The following is a 19,576-nucleotide window of genomic DNA, read 5'->3' as shown; positions in this document are numbered from 1 at the left end:
ACGTGATCAAAGTGAGCGGTAAAAGAGTGTGAGCTAGCGTAATTCGAGAGAATATAACTAGTACATTATTGTAGTTTCTTGAGAGAGAATTATGATAAGTCGAGTGCTCACGATCAGTAGAGAATATTTATGCGATATTCTATGAGACATAGCAGGAAGATACTGACAATTGGGAAAATCATAACTCTAGATCTCGTTAATCCTGTCTCCAAACCTTAGTATCTTTAGTTGTTAATTTACTACTTTAACTTATTAGTTAATTAGTTAGACACAAGAATCTGAATATTTATATCTTAGGAATGTTCGAATTTGTATTCTTAGTGATAGGATAGTTGTAGCTAAACCTTAATTCTCTGTGGGATTCGACTCCGGACTCTTAGACCGGATTATATTTGCAGCGGCCACTTATTCTTTTTATGACTAGAATTGAGTGTGATCAAGATTACACGCTAAGATGAAAAAAAAAATCGTAGATTATTAAGATTAGCTTAGCCCAATTAAACTAAAATGGAAGGAATCATACAACATTAGAGAGCGCAAAATTTGTTATACGATATACGTCTAAGATGCCCATTAATTCCAATTAGGGCTTCTCGGGATTTTTTAATTTCCTCTTATAGATTATTTTAGTTCTTACTACGGCTGCTTCCGGTGGCGAAACTAGGAATTTTCTCAAGGGTATTCAAATTTAAAAGAAGTGGAAAAAAAAATCCCGACAAAGAGTGTTCAATATATGTTATATACCTTTAAAATATAATATTTTATCTATAAATACAGTGCAATTTTTCGACGAAGGGTGGTCAACTGACCATCCTTGTGACCATGTGGCTTCGCCACTAACTGCTTCCCTTCTTCCCAATATGACCTGTTTTATTAAAGTATGGTTATTTAGCTAATGATTGAAATTTTCATTAATATTTAGTAAGAATGCATTTAAACTGAACCCTAACTAATTTTAATTGAAGAAACATGATAGTGAGGATTCAGGTAGACGACCCAATTTATTTGAGACTAAGTCATTTTTGTGCGAAATTTTTTGTATTGAAACATTTTCTAGTATTTCTTATTCTCCCTCCGTTCTATTGTGGTTGTATTTGACTTGGCATGAAGTTTAATAAAGAAATAAATTTTTTTGAAATTTTTGGTCTAAAATAAGTTATAAATATTTGTATAGCTGTAAATTATTTTATTAAGGGTAAAGTATGATTGTTAAAGTTAAATTATTTTTAAATGAGGAAGTATGACATTCTTTCTTAGACAGATTAAAAAAGAAAGTATGAGACATAAATTAGTACACAGGGAGTGTGTTAAAACATTTTTCTATTTTACATGTTGATCTCGCTATAACTTTGAAAGTTGAATATTACCGAAAGTATTAGAAGATATATATGGGGAGAATTCATTAGTTTAATATTAAAAATGAGAATTTAATTCAGGTGTAATATAGTATGTTATCCGCTTGTGGGAAAAGAAGTAGAGTATATAGTATGCAATCCGCTTCTGGGAAAAGAAGTAGAGAAAAGAAAGCATACAACTGTATATTACACTAGAAATAAGTATTATTTTGAGAAAGAACCTTACCTTTTAAAGTAAAGACAATTATGTAAATTTCGAAAGGACTCGTGGCCGTTCTAAAACCATGGGTAGTCAACTAGTCATCTGTATATATTATTGAGCTAAAACCATGTCTTAATAATGTTCTCTTTTGTTAGTTGCTTTGACGTGCTTTATTATTGGTGGTGGCTGGCCGGTGAGTATGGGTTGGGCTATTGCATTGCACGGTGGTGCTGGTGACATTCCCCGTGATCTTCCACCGGAACTCCTTCAACCCAGAGAAGCCTGCCTCCACCGTTGTTTACAGATCGGCATTGATGCTCTCAATTCTCACAAATCACCTTTGGATGTTGTTGAACTTATGGTATGTATATCATGCATCTGTTTATTATCTTATTCTTTGTAGCGTGTGATCTACTTTGTTTGTGTTCTTATTGTGTAGTTGTATATATGTACCGTAGTGACAGCTGACATAATAGATCTGTACGAAATGAGTGAAGGGTAAACTTTTGGGTGCCCTTTAATTTGGTTTTAAAAGGAAATCGTTTCGAAACAATTTCTAGTATTTGATTTTGTTTGAACTTTCAAAAGGCTTAACGAAAGATGGCGCTAGATTTCCTCCTTGGGTGTTGTTCTACCCTGGCACTCATTTTCAGAATGTTTTTTACTTTGATTGGTAAAAAACTTCGCCGTCTGTGGGGATCGAACCCACGACCACGTGGTTAAAAGCCACGCGCTCTACCACTGAGCTAAGAAGGCTTGTTGAATGAATGAATGTATTCTTTAGTTAAATTTGATATAGACGGCTACAAAGATACATGCCCTCAGAAGTCCGCAGAACTCAATAGCTTTGGTCAGATTCTGTATTTGTGTTAAGAAAATTCATATATTATGTATAAATTTTCTATCCAGAACCAGTAAGTAAAAATGATTATAGTCCGGAACCATAAAATCCTGGATCCACATCAAGTCGTCATCGTAATTGTTGCACGAGTGTATTTATGGGTAGTTACTCTATGGTTAGATGTAAAAATTCTTTTATAGCAGTATATAAAAGTTAAACTCTTCAAAAACTTGTAATTTTGGAACTCGATCTGAGGCCCTCGGAAACTTCATGTTTTTGTATACTCTTGGTAAACAACAGAGATAAAAGAGAATTGAACTTGAATCAAACAGGTGCGTGAACTGGAAAATGATCCACATTTCAATGCTGGTAGAGGTTCGGTTTTAACCAGCAATGGCACGGTAGAAATGGAAGCTTGCATCATGGATGGAAGTACAAAGAAGTGTGGAGCTGTTTCTGGTCTTTCTACAGTTGTTAATGCTGTATCTCTAGCTAGGCTAGTCATGGACAAAACTCCACATGTATACCTTGCATTTGAAGGAGCAGAAGCATTTGCTAGGGAGCAGGTTCTTGAAAACTTGTCATTGAATATTTTTCTTCTTTGGACATCCCAAAAGATTTGAGACAGGAGCAATCGGCTTAATAACTTGATCACCTGATTGTATCATGTTAAGTATACTTGATTAATTGTGGTGATTTTGTTATCTAGGGGGTTGAAACTGTAGATTCAAACCAGTTTATCACCCCGCCAAATATGGAGAGACTAAAACAAGCAAAAGCAGCTAACAGAGTTCAGGTACTTTTGTCCCAGCTCAGTCATTTTATCCTCGTTGCTGCAATGTAGCATATTTGTGCTTGTTTACTCCTGCTTTCATCTTTGCAATGTAGCATACTTGTTTACCACCTACTGATTGGTTGCTCTTTTTCGCTTCAGTTTTCTTAATAACTTTTTATTGATACTATTTATTGTCACTGCTTCTTTTTATCTTTTCTTTAGCCTAGGGTCGGAAACAGCCTCTCTGTCCTCTTCAGGTAGGGGTAAGGTTTGCGTACACACGACCCTCCGAGGTCCACTTGTGGGAACTGACTGGGATTGTTGTTGTTGTTGTTGTTGTTGTTGTTCTATATTCAGATTGTTTAATGCATCATATCATGGTAAAGATGATACTCAAGTCGAAGTAGTAATTCATTTCTTGCTAACATGCTAACACCACAATGTTCATGTGTACTTGTTCCTCCTCTTCTTGCCTTTAAATATTTGATGGTGTCACGCGATCACTCAAAATTACTTCTCGCTTTGCCTCTAACAATTCTTCCTTTTTCTCTCCATGTTTTGACGTTAATCACTTTGTGTACGAGTAATTAGCAGCCTCAGGATGTGATGATTAACATATGTATGCTTGTAAATTTTACAGGTAGATTATACACAACCTACGCCAGTAGTTGATGTAACTCCAGTTCCAAACGGGGATAGCCAGATAGGAACAGTTGGATGTGTAGTTGTTGACAATAATGGAAATTTAGCAGCAGCGACTTCGACTGGAGGATTAGTAAATAAACAAGATGGTTGGTAGAATTGGAGATACTCCCATTGTTGGTGCAGGAACATATGCAAATAAACTATGTGCAGTGTCTTGTACAGGCAAAGGCGAAGCTATTATCCGCGCAACTGTAGCAAGAGATATTGCTGCTCTAATGGAATACAAAGGGCTAACATTGAAGGAGGCAACAGATTATGTTATAAAAGAATCTACACCAGATGGTACTACTGGTTTGATTGCTGTGTCTGCTGCAGGGGAAGTTGTCACACTGTTTAATACTACTGGCATGTTTAGAGCTTGTGCTACTCAATATGGTAATAGAGAAGTAGCAATTTGGTAACTTTTGTTTTTTGTTGTATTTCTTTTGCTTTGGAAGGGGAGCCTTCACGTAACTGTAACTGTAATTGGTAAAGTTGTTGCCATGTAACCAGGAGTTAATGGGTTCGAACCGTGGAAACACCCTCTTGCAAAAATGCGGGATAAGATTGCGTACAATAAACTCTTGTGGTCCGACCCTTTTTCGGACTCCGCCTATAGCGAGAGTTTAGTGCACTAGACTGTTTTTTTTTTTTTTTTGGTATTTCTTTTGCTTTGTAACAAAACTGAGATGGGTAGTTTGTGTGTTTGCTCAAAGTTGAGAATACGAAAAATATCATCTTTTTGGGACGGAAAGAATAGAATTTTATACCAATTTGGGGCTATGATCCTATGAATATGTCGAAGAATTTTTCGAAAATGAAGCATTGTGTATGATATCATCCAAACTAGAGCTTTGCTCTAAGAATATTATTTTATTGAAAATATAAAATAAGATGACAATTTTACCCTCATCATTTTGCTTACAAATCAAGCTTTGTCTAAGAAATTTTAATACAGTCAAGAGAATTAAAAAAGAAAAAGCATAAAGAGCAGGGGTCGGCTTGGTTAGTAGGTACATTTTGCAAGATCAGTTGTACCTTGAATATTAGAAGTAGGTACAATTTGCAAGATAAGTTGTACCTTGAACAGTAGAAGTAGGTCCAATTTGTTGGCCGGCAATATATGGATATTATTATTTAGTCCCCATTATTGTAACCAAGAAATAGAATTGATAAAACCAAGATATCAAAGACCTGGGACAAGATCAATACTAATTCTTTGCTCTTAAAATACAAGACAACCCAGGTAGTTTTTTTATCAGAATCATGGCAGAGGATTCAAAGAAGCTCCCTGATCTTCTTAAAGAATCATCATCATCTCCATTACCCATTCTTGGTTAGCTTCTCTATCTCTTCTCCTTGTTATAATTTTTTTAGTTTCTCACCGTGTGTCCGGTATTCGTATTGGAGCCCGATTATATTCGGATTTGCTCCGCATAGGATCCCATTCGAGAGGAAGTGCAGCCATACCCATACCCATGACTTGGTTGGGAGAGGAAGCGCTCCCTACCAATAATTTTTCTATACCCATGACTTGAACCGAAACTTCTAATTTAGGGAAGAACAGTCATGTTCACTGCACCACATCCTTTGGTGGTCATAATTTTATATTATGTGTATGTCCAACTTAGAATTATTTGATATTTCAAGATAAAGTCCTTGAGAAGATTAGTAACCGGCTAGTGTATAGTGATCTCTAGTGGAGGCGGATTTAGGGCGAATTTTATACGTTCAATTGAATTTATTATTTTCAGCTCGAATTTTATTTAAATATATATAACAGGTATAACTCGTTCTGAACTAATTTACGCTAGATCCTAGATTTGTTTGTTATATCTGGAGCAATAGTAAAGTTATCTTCGTTTGACCTATAGGTTACGGGTTCGAGCGATGGAATCATTCATTGATTCTTGCATTTAGGATGGGCCCTTCCCGAACCCTGCGTGAACTCGGGATATTTCGTGCATCGAATTAATTTTTTTAAATTTAAATTGTGATAATGAAGAAAGTTATGGAACAGATTGGAGTAACCCACCAGCTGGGAAAATGTCATGGCCAGAGTTGGTAGGTATGACAGCAGAGGAAGCAGAAAAGAAGATAAAGGAGGAGAAACCAGAGCTGAAGATACATATAATTCCACCAAATTCTATGGTAACTATGGATTACCGTTTAGAACGGGTCCGTATTTTTGTGGATGCATCTGGAAAAGTTGCCCAAGAGCCTCAACTTGGCTAATCATCTTTCCAAAAATCACTTGTGAACAATGAGAATCAAATGCCTTTTGTACTACGTCTATCCAATCTGGTTTCTCCTTCGCTTACGAATAAAGGTAGGCAAATAAACTATCATGTCAAATTTGTCAATAGGTTCTTGTTTATAAAGTAAACCATTCCTGGCAGATCCATGATTTAAATTTTATGGTTTTAATATTTAAGGTTTTTAATATTGAGTTCATTATATTTTTAAATTTATGGGTACAATGTTACATCCGCCCCCGTCTTCGGTATTATGTCGCTACGGTGTTGTTGGCAGACATTAAGTTGTCATTTTTTCATATAGTTGTGATGTCTGAATTAACTTGCACGTATCTTGATATCAATTTCATCAGCTATTTTGTATAAACACAAATATCGAATAATTCTACCCCAAAATTTAAATAGACCAAAAAAAAATCACCTACGTTATTAAATGTTAAGCCGCGCCCATGAATGCATTAACTAGGCATATCATATGAAATCAAGAATGTCTTTGGTAGTGAAACAGTAGCTTTTATGGACAGGAGAAGTCCCTTTGCTTTTCCTGGTCTCCTTTGTCACGATCTATTGTCAGCACTCAGCAGTGGATGCTTTCTTCTTACGCTCTTAAATAAATAATTTTACTACGCATTATAAGTGTTTGACCAAAAAGTGTTGAGCTTTTTGCTAAACTAATTAAATATTAAGAAGACTTTAGGTAAATCTTAGTCAATGATAATTTATTCCAGATCTATAATAAAAGATGAGAGTAAGTAACCATAACACATATAAGATTTGACTGTAATATCGATTAAATCACACTATACGGGAAGAAAATGACGATTTCCATAATGTTTAACAATCAATAAGGAATACATGGGGGAAATATCACTTATCTTTAATAGAGTAGAACCACATGCATTGGGTGTGATGAGACTAACGGTCTATGTTGGAGATCTGAGCTTCCTTGCTTCTTTCTCCTTCATGGAAAGAGAAAGATGATTCCCCCCCCCCCAAGAGAATGTGTCTGTCTTTCTATTTGTTCTGCCCCACTTTCTTCTTCTTCTACTTAGTTTATATACTAGACCTTCTCTCTTACCCAACGATCATTGACCATAGTATTTGAATCATTTGACTATATTACGAGTTGACCCCTTGAAATGCCATGATATTCAATTCGTCTCTCAGATATCCTAAATACACAACCTCGGTCGTGACCGAGGTGCATGTCGTTACAGCGTGGCTCGGACACGATAGTTCCAAGTAACCTTCCATCGTCCCTTCCCACACTGATTCTTGTCTAGTCAGATTTTGACTCATACAATTAGTCCCTTCGCCCGTTGGGGTCGCCTCTTGGCGAGCTCGATGGGCGGACTCTGTTGATTCAAAAATTGGGAGAAATCTGAGCGCTTTATGCGAGGGGCGAGCACCTCATGGCGAGGTAGCAACGTGACGTTTCGAGAATTGCGTCGGACCATTACGTCAGTTCAGGATTGGATCGTCACGTCAGTTCACGATGTCATAAATACTTCTCATGCGTCATTATGGCGCACGTTTTCTATGCATTGCGTCATTTCTCGTGCCCTTTCCATTCTCTAAATGGCGGCGTTTGGGTTTTCCGCTTAGGGTATTCATATCCCTATAAATATGGGAGAATCTTCCATTTGAATGTTACGCTTCCCAATCGCTCAAGAGCCTCTTAGCTCTTATTCTTATTCAGTTTCTCATATTTCTGCTTCTGTGAGGATTTGTTGTGACTGTTATCTTTTTTCCCTTGTCACTCTCGTTTCTTTTAATCACCGGAAAAATGGCTAGTGCTTCTTCCAACTCTAAAAGAGCTGTTGGTGCTCCGGTGCCGAAAAATGATGCACCCCTAATTGAAGAGGGGGTGGAGATGGTGGAGGATATGGGTTTTTCCACGGTAGATAAGGTGGTCCCCCACCCGGGGAAGGCGAGGACTGACTTTAATAGCCCAGCTGGAGACTAGCCGGAGCACGTTCCTTCCACGATGGATGTTGCGGAGATCACGGTGTTCAAAGCCAAATGGGGGGATCCCTAATCACATTGAAATGGTGACAGCGGATCAGGACATAGTGCATTTACACCGCCCGGGCTGTTGCACGTTTTATGTGTATCCCTTTGTCATCGGGTACACACTTTCCCTTCCTTCTTTGGTGGTGGATTTCTGCCGCTTTTATGAGGTGTGCCCCGCTCAAGTCTCTCCGTATGCGTACAAGCTTTTCCTTATGCTAATCAAGTATGCGGAGCTGGTCGACCGATGAATTTCTCTAGAGCACATGCTTCACCTCTTCGCCCCCATTTTCTTCGGGGTACGATGATTCACATGCATCACCGAGGAACCAAGAGTTTGGTGGTGAAAATGGACGACAAGGCAAATCGCCGCTTTTGGGAGAGATTCTTCTACATCCGAATAGAGCACGTCATGTCGAACCCGACGGGGTTTCCTGAGACGTGGAATTTTGCTCGTAGATCTTCTTTTCTTTTTATTCTATGTATTTTCTCTTAAGATGGTCGTCGATCATCTCCCTTTAATGACCTCGTTGAGGGTTTATTTATGTTCTTGCAGCTGAGAGAGTACCTCATCCGCCAGTTGCTGATGTTTGCGAGTGGGTGAGCGTGATTCTTCCTCATACGGTGGGGATTCGCAAATGGACACCTTTCCATAAGAAGTTCGGGCGCAAGCCTCTTGCTGGTGAGTTGGCTCATCGTGGCCCGTTACTTTGTTCTTTGCTCTATATTTTCTTTTACCCTATCCTTGCTTGATTAAATCTCTTCTCATTGGTAGGTCGGACAGGAGTGAGAAGGACAAGGGCTCCTACGCTCGCTTTTCGCCAACCGGCTTTCTTTGCCCGACCCGTGCAAAGGGCACCAGAGGGTGAGAACACCCAATGTGTGGTTGCACGGCAGACCACGTCGGTGACCAGGCCTATTCGTTTTGGAGGTTGATCCCTGGTCAGATACTCCGGTTCTCGCCGTCCATTCAACGGGTGAGCCTTCTTGCAATAGTAGCGAAGAGGCACCGTCAAAGTGGCGGAGGTTTTCAGAGGGAGCATCTTTGATTGAGACGTCCTCGAGGGGCGACCCTTCTTTGGAGGTATCTGAAGTTGGTGGTGACACCGACCGGGTGCGGAGGTAACGCCTATCCGGTTGCGAAAGAGACCATCGTGGCGGGGGGACAAAGTTCGGGGGCTATCATGGTTGTTCCAAGCGGTCCATCGTCATCTCGGCAAAACCGCACCCCTTCTTCGGTCAATGAGAGAGGGACAGGCGTGGTTGTGGATGATTATGAATCGGATTTCGGCATCGACACTGAGGATATGAGGATGTTCGAGGAGAGCTTTACCGGGGTCGATGTAAGGGCGGAAGGTCCTTCTCGTGTGCTCAAGATTCCAATGAATTTCAACCTTTTGGAGGACACGATGGAGTTAGTGCCTCAATTCGACCTTCTGTGTTCTGCCGCCGAAAGCAAGTCTCTTCGGGAGATCAACTATTCCGCTTTGTCATGAGGTGTGGCTGGGATGGCCTTGAGGGTGAGTTTCTTTTTGTCGTTTTCTTTATTTTGCGCTATTTTGTCTTCGCTAATTCCTCCCCTCTTTTTCTTTCTACTCTTTTTTTTAGACTGACATGCTCGAGATTGAGATTGCTCGTAGGGGTGAGACTAGGGCCGAAGTCTTTCTAAAAATGGATGTAAAGTATCGCCGATACCGCGACAAGTGCTGTGAGATGCACGCACAGCTTAAGGTGCGTTGTGATACTCAGTCCGTTAGGGAAGAGTTGGAGAAAAGGGATGAGGAACTGATGTGGTCTATCCGCAGACGTAGAGAGCTCGAGGAGTTATTCCATGCCAAAGACGAGGAGCTTGAAGTGGGCAAAGGGGTCGGGGTGGAGTGTGAAGACCTTCAGGCGAAGGTGCAGTCATTGCGGGCCGAGCTTGAACAGAACGCCACCAGGGTCACCGATTTAAGTGTAGAATAGACGGAGAAGGTGGCCGATGGACGATGTCCGTAAGGGTGTTAATTCGAGTGATGTCGAATTGTAACCCGTTTGGAGATGGTCGATGGCCGTAAGGGTGTTAATTCGAGCAAGGTCGAATTGTAACCCGTTTGGCGATGGCCGATGGCCGTAAGGGTGTTAATTCGAGCGAGGTCGAATTATAACTCGTTTGACGATGGAGCGGGTTTGCTTGTTGCATTACTTTTATTGGAGAATATCACTTATTGTTGCATTGTTTATGCGTGCGTTGAGGTGAATCACAGTTTGTTTGATTTTGTTTTCATTGGAGAGTAATATGCGTCGGGATGAGTCCCGATTTTTTTAATTTTAGTTTTCATTGGAGAAAGCTATGCCTGTCGCAGGAGTCCCAGTTTACCTAGTCCTTTTTTTGCTCGCCCTAGAAAGGCCGTGATCAGGATGAGCGACGAACTTATTGCTTGGGCTTCTGGGTACCCTGAGACTAAATAAAGTCCAGACGTGATTCGCAATATTTAGTCGGCTGAATTAGTGTAAGATTGTCATGGCAAATATACATGCAAGCTTTTCGAGTTCAAGTTCTGCTTGTGTCGGAGGGACTGTACGTTCCACGAGCTCACCGCTTAGTCCCAAATCATGGAGATTTTCTTAATAATACCAGCTTGTTTTGAGTCGTTTGTCTATTATTTGTAGTACGGTATGGTGTGGAGGGTTCTGCTTGGTGCGTTCGGTGGCATTTGTTCCTTGTTCGTGTACCTGTGAGAATGCTCGTATTCCTATCCCAATCTAAAAAGAAAAAAACGACAAGTTAGATCCAAACGAAATTGCCTGTTACCTTGACCTGGTAAGTGGCGCTGTAAGGCGACGTGTTCCATCCCTTACTCGAATGACGGTTTCAGATTTGGCACCCCTATGTTTGGCTTCGCCGTTAATCGCGTCCAGGCTTCTTATGGGCTGAACTTACCTTGCCCATTGGGATCTCGAGCTCGAGTCCTTGTTCAACCCCGTCCGATGTGCACAGATAATAAGGGAAACATGATATACCCTGTACATAAATTACATTGCGCACACAAGTAAAAAAATAAAGCAGGATAAGTTGGTTATTTCAAAGAATCATACAATAGGCTATCGCTCCTTCCTAAGAGGTGGAAGTATAAATCGGCATATAACGTTAATACGGCAAGTAGGATTGCGGGCATGCTAAGTGCGTAGTGGCTGTAACCCCACATTGAGTACTCATACGACGTGTCGAACCCATCGCTATAGGCGAGGCATGGGTTTTGTATAGACATCGGACCTAATTTCGATTTCATGTAGATATCTGACCCAAATTGGTTTGGTTATCTCAAAAGCTTATCTATCACTTTTTCGAGTTGGTGTTTATATTGAGATGGTGAGGCTTGATAGACGGGAAGTGATGCTTTGGCTAGTTTTAGATCTAGAGGAAACTAAAATTTTGGCTAAGAAATCCCCACAAACGACGCCAAATTATTTGACCAAAAAGTGTTGAGCTTTTTGCTAAACTAATTAAATAAAACTTTAGGTAAATCTTAGCCAATGATAATTTATTCTAGATCTATAATAAAATATGAGAGTAAGCAAGCATAGCACATATAAGATTTGACTGTAATATCGATTAAATCACACTATATAGGAAAAAGATGACGATTTCCATTATGTTTAAAAATCAATAAGGAATACATGAGTGGAAATATCACCGATATTTAATAGGGTAGAACTCCATGCATTGAGTGTGATGAGACTAACGATCTATGTTGAAGACCTGAGCTTCCTTACTTCTTTCTCCTTCATGGAGAGAGAACGATGATGACCCCCCCCCCCCTAGAGAATGTGTCTATCTTTCTATTTGTTCCGCCCCACTTTCTTCTTCTTCTCACTTAGTTTATATACTAGACCTTCTCTCTTACCCAACGGTCATTGACCATAGTATTTGAGTCATTTGACTATGTTACAATTTGACCCCTTGAAATGCCATGATATCCAATTCGCCTCTCAGATATCCCAAATACACGACCTCGGTCGTGGCCAAAGTGCATGTCGTTACAGCGTGGCTCGGACACGACAATTTCAAGTAACCTTCCGTCGTCCCTTCCCACGTCGATTCTTGTCTGGTCAGATTTTGACCCATACAATAGGCATGTTGAATTAATTACAACTTTGATGTTAATATATATATATAAAGGAACGAAAAAGCTAACTTGACACCTCTATTTGGCCAAGAATCACATTTATCTATTTTGTCGTTATTTTGATATTTTTTAATTCATTTATCTAAATAAAATTTTTTACTGAACGTCTCTATATGAAAAGTCGCAACTAAATGTGATCGCTAACCGTTTTGCCTCTATTAGTAATAAAGACTAATTAATTTATAGACAACCATTTTTTCCCTCAAACATCTATCGCAAGTCACTTTTAAAATTATCTTAATTACACCTACATCTCCTCTCCCCATAGTAATTACAACAACTGAATTGAAAGTTGCTTGATAAATTCAGTATCCAAACTGAAATCAATTGCAGCAAAAGATACTACTACTCCATCTCAAAGCAGAAAGAACAAAAAGATAATAAACACATAAAAGTATTATAGTTGTTGCCCCTTCTGATTCGCAGCGTCGATGCATATTTGCTTAGCAGTTTCCACTGATAATCTCTATCTACATAAGATTTTGTGAGCCTGCGTTTTGATAATTGTTGTCCCAAAGTGTTACTTCATTTCTCAAAAAGATTAAATTTTCTATTATTGTATAAATCATTGACTATGTTGACAACAGTTTTTTTTTCTAGGTACGGAATGAGAGGCATATACAACTTTAAAAAATTCTCACATGTGCTTACACTGTGCAGAAAAAACCAACAATGGTATACGCTGCCTGCTTATCTTTATTTTGCTTTTTCTATTTTCCTTCTGAAGGTTATATGAAGCTAAATGAGAAAAAAAATATAGATATTTTGTTGTTTCTGTGCAGATGTTCATTTGAAGGAGCAAAGTTGAAGTGGGATGACTAAATTGCAAGAAAGATGGAAAATAATAATTTTCTCACAAATATACACACTTTTCCGGACAATAGCTAATGACTAATTGAGGGTTTACAATGCGGCCATTGGATTGATCTCTAAAGCAAGAATCCGTTGCTTATTTAATACTCTAGTAGTAATGACATTTTGGACTTTTCTCTCTCTCTCTTTTTTCTGTTATTTGGATGTCCTCCAAGGGACATGACTCATGGAGTTAATTATCACATTAATTGAAATGAGTTTAGGTACTCTTCTATATGGATAATTGTATAGCTATAGTGATAATTCAAAACTAATAGAGTTTGTGCTTAATTTGGATTTGTTTTTATGGGTGATATGTAGTTGAAAATATACCATATGGAACCGGTATGTCTTTACATACAAAAAAGGCTATTCTTGAGTCAGGAAGCTTAAGAACTATTGTGGAATCTTAAAGAAGACAAAGTCGTAGGCTTCTCAACAACATGTTGCTTATATCAGAGTTGAAATTTGTATTGGAATGTAGAGATAAGTTTGTAAACAACGATTAAACCGGCATTTATTTATTTTTCTCATTTTTTTGCCATTATCTTTTTTCTTTTCCCTATTTTTTCCATTTGTATGATCATAAGTTAGAAAAAAATAGAATTTAATTTGTAACAAATTTTAGATGGACATTCATCTTTAGAAGTTCACTTCCAGCAACCAAGTTTTAAAGAATGCTGAATTTGAGATATACTAGAGCTGGTTTTTTAGCCAGCAAAGTTGATATTGTTGAGGTATCTTTGTTATTCACACTATTGAGGAAGAAGGTAGTTAAAATAAATTTATGTGAAAACGCTCTAACAATATTGTTGTTCTTGTCTTTTAATTGCGATACTACTAATATAATTTCGTGAATAAAAAAATATATCTTGAATGTTGAAACCAAAAAAAAAAATCAAAAAGGAACTAGAAATAAGTTCTTTTCCTTCTCCTATTTCTTGATTCTTTGCCTCTCTGGTGCTTGGATCTTTTTTCTTTTTTTTGAATAAACTATTTTTTTTTTAATTTATTGGATTGGCGATGAGAACATTGAAAGAGAAAAAAGTAAACTTCTTGAGAATTTTGCACAAAGTTAGGAGAAGAAATTAGAGATTTGTAAATACTATAAAGAAGGGAGCAAAGTATTTTATTTTACATCTATACATTTATGATGTATAAAAATTTATTTACAATATCATGTCATATTTACCTATTATAGCGAATAAGCAAATAATATATTTTATTTTTAAAATTATAAATTCTTTTTTATATTAAATCGCATATATATATATATAACTTAAACTGCAATTATTTGAATTAACTGTGGAAAAGGAGAAAAAAATTAATTTATCGAGGATAGTAGAGATTTAAAGGGTTTTCAAGAATAGATGAATTAAGAGGGGGAAGAGGAAAGAAATCAATAATGATCGCACAGATTCAATGACTTTTATAGAATAGGAGAATTGGTAGGGAGTTTAAAAAATATATTCAGAAAAGAAAAGAAGAATAATCAAAGGAAGAAGTTAAAAAAGGAAAAGGAATAGGGAAACAAATAGATAATGAAAATACAATTCATTGGACAGACATCACAACTTTAGATGTCACTTTTTTGTTTATTTTTTAGTTGCCTTGCATTCATTTCAAGTATTATGATTTGAGTAGAAGATCCTTTTTTTTTTAAAGGAAAAACTTAAGCTGTGCTATCTAATGAAAGAATAGGCATGTTTTAGATATGTATTAGACTAAGGAAATAAGGAGCGCATGAACACACATATATAAGTGAAAAAATTGCTTATAATTCTTTATTTCTTTAAAAAGTCAGTTTATGAAAGATTTATCCATTTAACCTCAATCAATATATGTACACCAAAATTTATCTCTTTTATTTTAATTAAATTTATATTTTTTATAACTGCACGAAGCGCAGATAAATTCACTAGTTACTAAGTAATTTTATAGTTGTATAGGTCGAAATCTATCTCAGAATATTTAGGGCAAGGTCGAGAAAAGAATCAGTCAAGGTCGACCAGGAAATAGATAGACTCGTGGTCAAGGTGTCAACAACGGTCGAGGACGAGTACCACAGAAAAAGCTGTAACGGCTAGTTTTTAAAATATGATATTAAAGAGAATATTCCATTGTATATTCTCTGCACTTTTACTATTAGGGTTTGTTGGGGGTATGTCACATATAAATAGGAAAAAAGATAATGAATAAGGTCAAGTGACATTCATTTGATAAGAACGGATCTCTGGTAAAGATACAACCACTACCTTTTTACCAAAATTCTTGTTCATATTATTTCACACCTATCCATCAGATCCGATAATATTTCGAATGTTCCAGGATTTATCTATCACTCATTATTGTGAGGAGGAACAATCATCTAGTTCACCCTTTATTGGGGTCAGGGCTCAATTTTTTTTCTTTACATTTACAACTCATGAGTGCTATTTGAGGGCATCATATATCAAAGTTTACTTGAATTTCAGCTGAATTAAACAATACTAAGCGACAAAATGCACGAGATGCAAGAGGAGTCTAGTTCTTTAAAAACACTGCCCATTTAGCATTCAGTGACATCTTTGACCTAAAACAGCTTGTTGCTATGTAACTCACAGAGCAGGATAATTTTGGCGCAATCATCGCAAAGCCTATTGCATCAAAAGGAAAATATAACATCAACCTTATGTTCAGAATGCATATTATGGAACTGCGTTTTTATGTTCTACGCTTTCACATTGTTAAAATACAATCGAGTTGTTTAAGCTAAAAATCAATAAGTTAGTGTTACCCAACTTGTTGCGCTTAGCTTGTTTTAAGCCGTTTTTAACTTATTTTAATTACTTTTTGGCTTTGTCAAACACTTAAAAAGCTATAAAAAAGAGCTTAAAAGCAAATCTGACCAGCTTAAAAGTCAATCCATTGTATATTCTCTGCACTTGTACTATTAGGGTTTGTTGGAGGTATGTCCCATATAAATAGGAAAAAAGATAATGAATAAGGGCATGTGACATTAATTTGATAAGAACGGATCTATGATAAAGATACAACCACTACCTTTTTACCAAGATTCTTGTTCATATTATTCCACACCTATCCAACAAATCCGATAATATTTCGAAAAAGTTCCATGATTTATCTATCATTAATTAGAGGTTCGTGAATCTTCCCCTTCTTAGTGTCTTGATTCATTCAGTCTATATTTACTGAATGATTTAGACTTGAGCAACTGTATCCCTTCATCTCATGAGTGATTTGCCCATGCCTCTTGTATCTCGTGCATCTTCTAATGCAATATTCCAATTGTCACCTTCTTAGTGATTCACGTATCATGCCTTGTTAGTCACACATAATTTCACGTGTCATATTTATTTTCTACTAATACAGATAGTCCCCCCACTTGCCGAATATTCTGCAATTGAATATTTGGGAAGTGGTATGTATTTATGGCGGGAATTTTTGCCACAGTTTCCCATGTATCATTATGTCTTCTTTAGAACCAATGCATCGTATGTCACTTCCATTTAATGCATGTGCCATGTGGCCTATGTCGATTGGGTTTGCGACTCTTCAGCGGATTTTAGGGCTTTCTTATGGTTGCGTCAGTCACGAAGTTACTGTTTCATTATGACGTCACCATCATGACTTACTTTACATGATGATTGCTTCTTCTTATAAATTCCCCATGTACCTTTAGTTTCATGAAAACCCTCAATCTACGTTATTCTTCTTCTCTAATCGTTCTTATTCTTCAGTATGCATTATTTTCTTGCATCCATGTCTTCATCAAACCCCAATCCTCGCAAAACAGTAATTGTAGATGAACTTCCCCCTTCATCTGCTCCTGTTAGGAGTAAAAGAGGGGGTAGTTTACATAGTTTATGGTCTTTGTCTATTTGTGGTTCTACTTCTCAACCCAATATTGTTGCCCCTTCTTCATCTAGGAATAGGGCTTCTTCATCCCATAGAACTTCTACCAGAAATAGGGAATCAAGTGAGCCCCTTCGAGAACCAACAGTTGATGAAAATATTCCTGCAGAATTTTTTTTCTCCACTGATCGTGAATCAATTAGAAATCAAGTTACTTCTATGACTTCCCATGATCGTGCCGATGTTTATCCTTCTCAGATTACTAATGGCTTGTTTTTCTTGTGCGAAGAGAATGCTACTGGAAACAAGATTTTCCAATTTTAGTTCCTGGTCCAAATTAAAGGATAACTTCGTTCCTGGCTGGTTATTCTTTCGTTTACACATATCCTTTTACTTTAGGTTTCAGGCTCCCTATTGACCCAGTTATCATAGAATTTTATCGTTTCTTCAACGTTTGCTTAGGACAGATTGATCCTATTGTATGGAGAGTTGTTGCATATTTACGATACCTATATAATCTGGCCTTTTTACCCTTTACCTCTCAACACTTGCTTCATCTTTATTCCCCTAAATTGTTCTATTCGAGGGTTTTTACTCTCTCTGCCAGGAGCAAAAGGGTTTTGGGTAGCCCTGAAGATGATAAGGACCGTGGTTGGTACGCCCGTTTCATTGCTGCTCCCACAAGTAGTTTAGTGGGTGAAGAGAATATACCTTTTCCAGAGAAATGAAATTTTGCACGTAAGTTCTTTTCATATATTATTTTATAAAGGAGGAAGAAACTGACGATCTCATGGTTGTTTTTTGTCTCTTTTTACCAACCATGGATGTTTTTGATGAAATACCAGACTTCCGTGCTTGGGTAGAGAAGTTGTTATCGGTTGCTCCTATAAAAAGAAGGTCTCGGAAATACCTTTCTCAAGTTTGACTGGAAAGTCAAAACTCATGGTATCCTTCCCATTAAATTTCTTCCTTTCTTTCGTATTTATTTGGGGATTTTTAACTTTTTCCTCTGTTAGAATTTTCCATTCGAGGTGTCAGTGCCGCGTCTATTACTTCATCAAGCTTTCTTTATCTCTTGCTCAAGAAATGATATTGAATTCTTCATCGAAGAGAAAAGCTGTGAGAGCTCATGGCTCTGAAGGTGAAGAGGAACGAGAAGAGGGTTCCTTAGTGCGCAGGCCTCGGGCTAGGAGATGCGTTATTTCGGATGATGAAGCCACCCCAAGCCAGGAAGGCTTTGACTTGACTGCTGAGATTGCAAAAGCTAAGGAAACTATTGATAAACTCAGCAACGTCGGAACTTTTCCTCACCTGAGGTCGACGTTCCCGAAGGTGATGAACTTACTCCTTGTGAAGTTGATGTTCAAGCCTCTTCTGCTCAAGTTGTATCTTCTCCCGTTGCTGATGATGTCTTATTGGATTCTGCCTCTCTTACTGCTGATAGTACTGCTTTAGATCCTGCCCCATAGTGTTCTGTGAACTTTTGTTGGGAAGTTTTTTTTTTTTTACTTTTGGAATAGTTGGCAAGTTTTTACCCATAGTCTGTTTTGGGGTTTGTTATCAAAATTCCTTGGTTTTAACTAAGTTTATACTTAGTTTTAGCCAGGTTTAATATATAATATTTTGTTTGAGTTTCCGTTCTACTCTTTAATTTGCATTTAAAAATGCTTTAGTATTTCGTGATTTTTGAATAAACACGAATTTTTATAAAAGAGGGCCATTTTATAAACGACACTAATGAAGATGACGTCTCAACTTCATATTGGTGTAGACATAGGAAAAAAGTAGGAAAATACATATTTCAAAGAAATCTCTTGAATAATTTGAGGAAGTTTTGTATTTTGAACTTTCAAATTATATAACACTTTACATGCATTCACGTAACCTTTTGTACAACATCTACAACTCTTTCATAACTATTTTCTTTATAACAAATTCCACAAAATTCTAGGGTATATTTTTCAACCCATGACTAAATATTGCCTTTAACCTTAGTACTCATAGGATCTTATAATTTATGTCCGCGAGTTTACACTTTATGAAAGCTTAATACAAAAGGTTTTTGATTCAGACTTGTTTCTTGGCTCTTGACTTTTGATTTCTGGGTCGATCCAAACTTGAACTGACTTTTAGTCTTCTTTCTTCTTTGACTTGCAGTCTTCTTTGCCTGCTACCTATAGTCCCCCAAGCGTTAGAGCTTTGAAGTATAAAATCTCGAGCACTTGATTATTCCTTCCATATGATCCATTTCCTGAAAAGAAAAATACATACGAGACTCGGAGGTATATTTTTAGATGATGACTGCTTAACACTTTTTATTTCCATCAAAAAGGTTGTAACCCAGACCGGGGATGATTTGCATCCCGCTTGTCTTTTAGGTCTAAAATCATCATTTGGTTTGGGCAAGCTTTGTGCCTATTATCTAAAATGGTTAGTATAATTAAAAGGAATAAATCTAAACCTTGCATAAACGATAGCTGACCGGAGGTTCTTCTTTTTAGAAGTAATACTTTTCAAATGAACAACATTCCAATTTGATGGGAGTACTTTGCCGTCCATTGTTTCCAACTCATATGCA

At 37.4% G+C, this 19,576-nt stretch overlaps 1 protein-coding gene, 1 non-coding gene and 1 pseudogene across 2 annotated transcripts; 2 read left to right on the top strand and 1 right to left on the bottom strand.

The window, feature by feature from the left end:
- The first annotated feature begins 1,626 nt into the window (after positions 1-1,626).
- Positions 1,627-4,611, top strand: LOC104237025 (isoaspartyl peptidase/L-asparaginase-like; annotated as a pseudogene).
- Positions 2,242-2,313, bottom strand: TRNAK-UUU (transfer RNA lysine (anticodon UUU)). Its single transcript has one exon. It is a non-coding gene; the product is annotated as a tRNA-Lys (tRNA).
- Positions 4,612-5,006: 395 nt separating the features above from the next.
- On the top strand, positions 5,007-6,324 carry LOC104237024 (subtilisin inhibitor-like). The gene is made up of 2 exons (XM_009791093.2): positions 5,007-5,193; positions 5,878-6,324. The coding sequence occupies exons 1-2, from the start codon at positions 5,124-5,126 to the stop codon at positions 6,090-6,092; spliced, it is 285 nt and encodes a 94-aa protein (XP_009789395.1). The 5' UTR covers positions 5,007-5,123; the 3' UTR covers positions 6,093-6,324.
- Positions 6,325-19,576: the final 13,252 nt, after the last annotated feature.

The sequence above is a fragment of the Nicotiana sylvestris genome, chromosome 6 (assembly GCF_000393655.2).
Source record: "Nicotiana sylvestris chromosome 6, ASM39365v2, whole genome shotgun sequence".
Classification (NCBI taxonomy): Eukaryota; Viridiplantae; Streptophyta; class Magnoliopsida; order Solanales; family Solanaceae; genus Nicotiana; species Nicotiana sylvestris.
Note: the sequence above shows the minus strand (reverse complement) of the source record. Positions and strands in the feature narration are given on the sequence as shown.

Coding starts and splice junctions, on each gene's coding strand:
- LOC104237024 (XM_009791093.2), top strand. CDS start 5,124: ATGGCAGAGGATTCAAAGAAGCTCCCTGATCTTCTTAAAGAATCATCA. Junction 5,194..5,877: donor ATCTCCATTACCCATTCTTG/GTTAGCTTCTCT, acceptor GTTATGGAACAG/ATTGGAGTAACCCACCAGCT.